General features: G+C 60.3%; 1 protein-coding gene across 1 annotated transcript; it reads right to left on the reverse strand.

Moving 5' to 3' along the window:
* Window positions 1-596: 596 nt before the first annotated feature.
* On the reverse strand, window positions 597-4,146 carry Pim3 (Pim-3 proto-oncogene, serine/threonine kinase). Its single transcript, XM_021638981.2, has 6 exons — window positions 3,589-4,146; window positions 3,392-3,501; window positions 3,249-3,299; window positions 2,803-3,172; window positions 1,855-2,031; window positions 597-1,757 (listed from the first exon to the last, which is right to left on the reverse strand). The coding sequence occupies exons 1-6, from the start codon at window positions 3,671-3,673 to the stop codon at window positions 1,570-1,572; spliced, it is 981 nt and encodes a 326-aa protein (XP_021494656.1). The 5' UTR covers window positions 3,674-4,146; the 3' UTR covers window positions 597-1,569.
* Window positions 4,147-6,470: the final 2,324 nt, after the last annotated feature.

A 6,470-nucleotide genomic window follows, 5' to 3' on the forward strand; every position in this document is an offset into this window, starting at 1 on the left:
CTTCATTTCTTCTGTTGCACTTTCCACAACTTCCTGCTTCTAGATCTCCTGGCCAGAGGCCTGTTATGCGCCTACCACCTGAAGCTCAACAGGTGGTAGGGCCACAAGGCACCCAGTAGCCTCACAAGGTTGGGCCCTGTCCACCACTGACCCACTTTCACACCTAGACACAGCTTATGGCTCCCTCCCACGTCACACCAGGGCTCAGTTGCTATGGACCAAACATCAGCACACCATCTTGCTTTAAGCCTTCCTACCTTTTCCCATACTGTCTGCTCTACCTCATCTACCCCCCCCACCTCCCTGGGAAATTTCTCTCTATGAATAGCCACCAGGCTTGGTGGGAGGCAGCATGGGAAACAGAGGGCACCCCTACCAGCCTTCTCTATTTCTGGTAGAAAAGAAGTGAAGAGGGACACTAGAAAACAGCCTCTGGCTAGCCACAGAGGATTGGGCTGGCCTCCTAAAAGCTTATCTCTAACCTCCCCCTCCCACACCACCCAGTTGACAGAGCTTCCATAGAAGGCTACTCGGTTCCCCCAATCCCTTTTCCGAGTCCCACCCTGGGTCCCAATCCAATAAACAGAAGATCTCCATTATATACCAAAACATTTAATTGAAATACCTGTATAAAAAATATTATCTCCAGACATCTCACACTTTTGAACTTAAACAACGCCCACCCCTGATGCCTACTCACACCAGGGTCACAGAAACACAGCTGCTAAAATAAATTAAGGGCTTGAGACTCTGTCCCCCACCCCAGCTTTCAGAGCCAGCAAGCAGACTGTACAAGGTCAATAATTTAAAACCCAACCCCCTCAGCGCAGAGTGCCCAGGGTGGCAGGGTCCCCCATTCCCCTTAAATTAGCCACTGTACAAGTTCTTCCTCCCACAGACACATGGGTTGGGGACCTACTCCAGGTGCAGGACTTAGGATGGGGTCTGGACTAAACAGTCACCCTTGACTTTCCTGTACACCCCAGGAGCCTGGAGGAGGTGGCTGCTTGGAGGAAGTAACCTCAGCAAATAAATTAAACAATAAATAGCCCCAGCAGGGCAGGGGCGCCCTCCAGGGTGGTCACACCATAAATAAGAGACCCTGGCACTGTCTTTAGTTGTGTGCCGGGGAGGCAGACAGGCCAGCAGTGGCCCAGCTGTTGCATTGCTTGTGCAGACATGCCCAGACGAACACCATGAGACTGGAGGGTGGGAGGTGGGCACCACAGGGCGCTCCATGTCAGACACAGTTGGTCAGGAAAGCTGCCTCCAAGATGGAGCAGCAGGGTAGGGGTCTCTGGTTCAAGTATCCACCCAGGGCAGACGGGACCTTGCATAGCCCGCAGCCATCTTTGGACAGAAGAGCTCAAGAAAACCCAGGCCCTGTGGAGCAGCGTTCAAAAAGGCACTCAAAGCAAAGGAAACAGGCCCGGTGCCAGGAGCAAAGGTCACCAGGGGTCAGAGGTCACTGCTTTTGCAGAAGACATCCCAGGCAGAAAATGTTCATTCTGGGAGAGGGCTGGCTAGGCTGAGCCCAGGCCCCCAGAGTGGAGTCCAGGCTCCTCCTCCTCATAAGCTCTCACTGCTGGAAGTGGTGCTCGCTCCGTCATCAGTGTCCAGGGCACAGAGCCGAAGGTCACAGTTCTCTGGAACGTTCCCCTCTGTCCCCAGCATCCATGGGTGGGCGGCAATTTGGTCCAGCGTCGGCCTCTCTGAGGGCCGCAGGGAGAGACACCACTCAATAAGCTGCTGGCACTCTGCAGAGAGACAACAGGGGTCAGAGTCCTGCTGCACTACGCAGCTCTCCTCCCAGCCCCGGGCTGTGTACACACACAACCCCCACACAACACACACCTGGAGAGACCCTCCTCCGGAAAAACAGCCTGCCCCGCAAGATCTCCTCATCCTGCTCGAAGGGAATGTCCCCGCACACCATGTCGTACAGCAGCACACCCAGGGACCACACAGTGGCAGAGCGCCCGTGATAGCGGTGATAGCGGATCCACTCTGGGGGGCTGTATACTCGGGTACCTGGGGGGAGAATCGGGATTAGGCACATACGCCAGGATATACAAGGGAAGCTTAGAGCCACGCTCACGAGGCAATGGGCCCTCATTAGCCCTCAGCCTGCCTCCACCGGGGCCTCAGAATCTTGCTTGTCATCACCCTGGAAAAACCCCAACACAGCAGCAGGCGGGGCGCAGGAAAGGAGGGACGTGGCGGGCAGGGGAGGGCCAGGAGTGAAGGGGAGGTGAAGGCCCACCCCTAACAGGCCCCACTGCAGAAGCGCGTCACATGAGCTCTGGCTCAGGTTTCACAACAAACAGATACAACGTAAGCTACAGGGAACCAGGCCGGGTATTCCGGCTCCTCCCGCCCCGGCTTGCCTGCTCAACTCTGCGTGGCCAGGGAAGGGGAGGAGAGGAGTTCGGGAAGAGGAGGGGCGGGAGAGATGGGAGGAGGGAGGAGAGGAGTGGGGGAGCCCCGGCTTCCCCGCGCTCCGCAATGCGGGGATTTCTACTGCGGCGCCCCCGCGCTCCGCACGCACGCTGGCACGCAAGGGAGGCCCGTGAGCGCCCTCCCCGGCACAGGGAGGGGCCAGGGCGGCCCAGGCGGCTGGCTGCGCCCTGCGTCATGCGCGCACCGCGGGTCTCCCCGGCTGCCGCCCACCGTCCCCAGACCCTGCGCCCTAACACCGAAGAGGACTACCCTGGTGTCCCCACCCACCCTCCCCCAACCCCCGCAAGCCCGGCGCGGCGCGTGGCCTCCAACAGTCGCCGGAACGCCGCACCACCTGCTCACCATCAAAGTCAGTGTAGACCGTGTCCTTGAGTAAGGCGCCCGAGCCGAAGTCGATGAGCTTCAGCTCCCCCGAGCGCAGGTCCACCAGCAGATTCTCGTCCTTGATGTCGCGGTGCACGACCCCACAATTGTGGCAGTGCCGCACGGCGGCGAGCACCTGCGCGAAGAAGCGGCGCGCTAGCGGCTCGTCCAGGGCGCCGCGTTCCGTGATGAAGTCGAAGAGGTCCTGTGCCGGCTCGGGCCGCTCCAACACCAGCAGGAAGCCGTCGGGCCGCTCGAACCAGTCCAGCAGGCGGATGACGCCGCGCGCGCCGCCCGCCGCGCCCACCTTGCGCAGCAGCACCACCTCCAGGGGCACGGCCACTCCGCCCTGGGGGACGAGGCGGTCAGCGGACAAAGCCAAGGCGGCCCGCGCCCGCCCGCCCGCCCCGAGCCCGCACACTCACCAGACTGCCCCACTCGGTCACCCGCTCCTTCACCACGTGCTTCACGGCCACCTGCGGGGAGGAGGGGGGCGACACGCGAGCGGTCAGCCGGGCGGCCGAGCGTGGCGGTCGACCACGCGGGTGCGCCCGGAGCCCAGACTCACCGGGAGTCCGTCGGCGATACGGCTGCCCGCATAGACCGTGCCGAAGCCGCCGCTGCCCAGCACGGCGCCCACCTGGTACACCTTCTCAAAGCTCTCCTTGTCCGCCTTGGCTGTGGGGGGACACGCAATCGTGTCGGTGATGGCCCAGACCCCCTCTGGCCGTCGCCCAGGCTCCCTCCCCCGGCCCGCGCACGTACCTGGCTGCAGGATCTTCACCGGGAGGTGGTCCACGCCGCCAGGCCCGCAGAGGTGCGCCAGGGAGCCAAACTTGGACAGCAGCATCGCGGGTGGCCTCGCGTGCGGTGCCGCCTCTGACCCGTCCGGCACGGACGCGGGAGGGCGGTCTTCCTGACCGCAGACAGCGCGGCGGATCCCGCGGCCCCGAGGCCGAGCGCTCAGCGGGGCGGCCGCGCGGCGCAGTTGCCCGGTGGCCGCGCGGAAGCGCGTAGACGGCAGCTGGCCGAGCGGCTCACACGCCCCGGCCGCCTCGCCCCGGGGTTTTGGACCGCGGAGACGCGTATCCCTCCGCGGAGGCGGGGCCGCTCGAGGCTCCGCCCCCTTCCGCCCGAGTCTCGCTTCGCAGGGTGGCTGTTGCGAGTCTCGCTAGGCGACGCTGGGAAAGCCGGACGCTCCCTGTCGGTTCGCCAAGGGCCCGTGGCGCGCGGGGACGGCGACCCGTCCGAACTAGCTTGCCGTAGTAGAGTCGCGGATGTGCACGGCGTACCGCGGCTTCCCACAGCGCGCTCACCGGCCCTGCGCACGCGCAGCTCCCGCGCGGGCGGCGGCCCCTAGGCCTCCGGCAGCGCGGGCGGGACCGCATCAGCCAATAAAATCCGAGGTTTTGAAAGGACACGGGGACTCAGCCAGTGGCGGCGCGGGGCGGGGCCTTCCGAGCCTCGCCCCCAGGCCGCGCCGAGGAAGGTCACTCTCCGGCTCTGCGAGTTACGCGTGTTGTTCCCTCGTTCTCCGTGGGCGTTCGTGGCGCGTGGAGTGCGAGGAGTCGGCTCCCCCCGATAGGCGGAAGTCAGGGAGGGCACTCGTGCGGCTCTGAGGCCTTCGATGACACCCGCGAGTGTGCGTCACCGGCTGCTCGCGCGCCACGGTGCGCACGTGGCTGGTTGAGGGAGAAAGCTCTGCCCTCAGACCTTAATGCCCAGCCCCAGCTCCCTGGAGCACACCTTGTGTGTTTGCCCATCAGCTGGGCCCAGTCAGATCTCATGCTCCTAGCTGGGTACCAAGGAGAGACTGCCTAACCCCTGCATCCTCTGCCCATCCCTCTCATTTACAACCCCTTGACAAAGTGTCCTTAAACTGCCTACAGTGGCTATCATGTCTGTAGTACGGTCCTGAGCAGCCCAGATAGTCTCGGCCTACGGCAGTTTCCCTATGACCTACACCGGGCGGTTGTGGCCCACACCCTTAATCCCAGCACTCGGGAGGCAGAGGCAGGGATATCTCTGAATTCAAGACCAACCTGGTCTACAGAGTAAGTACCAGGACAGCCAAGGCTACACAGAGAAACCCTGTCTCGAAAAACAACAATAACAAAAAGACATGGTGAACTTGGAACTCCATTATACTAGGTGGTGGTAGGTAGCACATGCCTTTAATCCTACCAGATCTGAGTTCGAAGGCCTGATCTACAGTGAGTTCCAGGACAGCCAGAGCTACACAGAGAAACTCAAAACAAAACAAAAAAACCTAATCAAAAAATTGGACTCTACTGTTGCAGCCCAGGACTTGGAGGTATGAGCTGTCATCTGGCCGACTTAGCTGGGAGAGAATGGGTTGAGAGGAGCAGGGAACTAAACATGTCCAGTTGCTCTCAGGGCTCTAAGCTGGAGGTCTATACCATTCAACATTCCTGGACTGCTACCACCCGCGGGATCTGGAGCCTGGCCTCTCATTCCTTCCCTTGTCATTGTCCTTCACCTCCTGCCGCCTTCCCTCTCTGGAACCCTTCTGAAGCTCCTGCTGCCTTGACCCCATCCAGGACCCACGTGCTTTCCTTTCCCCTTTCTGTCTGTGTGGCAAAATGGGCATGCTCACACGGTGCCCACTGGCTAGGTCTCAGGTTCTCGGAGCTCTTTCTGGCGTTTCTCCTGAAACGCTTTCCAGTCGCTAATTCTAGTCGCTAACCATGTCTGCCCAGAACAGAGCTCCCTGCTACACCTACCAGCGGGATTCACAGGGCACCTGCTCGGGTGTGTGTCTCTGTGTGGTGAGGTGTCGTCTGCCTGTGGGTGCTTTCAAAAGACCAGCTGAGAGTCCAGCAGGACCTGTCCTCCTGCAGGCCAAGACAGTTTGGTTTGTATTGAAGCCCAGATTTTGGGAGAGGGAGAGAGGAGTGTTTGAGAGCTGTCAAGGTCTAGGTCTACGTGGATAGTAAATTCAATGGTAAAGATTAGGGTTTCCCTGGTACCTGCCTAGTGACACCCACTTGACACGTGAACTTCTTTTGTTTTTGTTTTTTGTTTGTTTTGAGACAAGGTTTCTCTATCTATCCTTGTAGTGCAGGCTGGCCTTGAACTCACAGAGATCCACCTGCCTCTGCCTCCATGAGTGCTGGGATTACAGGCGTGGGCCACCACACCCAGCTTGTCTTTGTGTTTTTGAGACAGGGTTTCTATGTGTAGCCCTGGCCATCCTGAAACTCTCTTTGTAGACCAGGCTGGCCTCAAACTCACAGAGATCCACCTGTCTCTGCTCTCTCTGGGAGTGCTGGTGTTAAAGGCTTGTGCCACCACTGCCCAGACCAACTGGTTTTCTAAGCCAGTTCTCTCCAGATGCTGCTGGCCTTCGCCCTGGCTAGTTCCTCAGGAAGTCAGCCTAGGGAGACCAGGACCAGGGAGGATCATGTCATCCTTCCTCCCTAAACTTCTGAGGGGTGCTCCTTGAATCTCCCCACACTAACAACAATGAGGCTTGCTCCTCAATGGTGCTCAGTCACCCAAAGCTCCTCTCCCCTCACTTTGAAGGTAGGCTGAGACGCCTCCCAGTACTAGAGGGCTTGGGGAGGAGGAAGGGGTCCGTGGAACTTGAAAGAAGCCTCCTCCTCAGGTGGGGATTTCTCTTCATC

The sequence above is a fragment of the Meriones unguiculatus genome, chromosome 8, assembly GCF_030254825.1.
Source record: "Meriones unguiculatus strain TT.TT164.6M chromosome 8, Bangor_MerUng_6.1, whole genome shotgun sequence".
Taxonomy (NCBI): Eukaryota; Metazoa; Chordata; class Mammalia; order Rodentia; family Muridae; genus Meriones; species Meriones unguiculatus.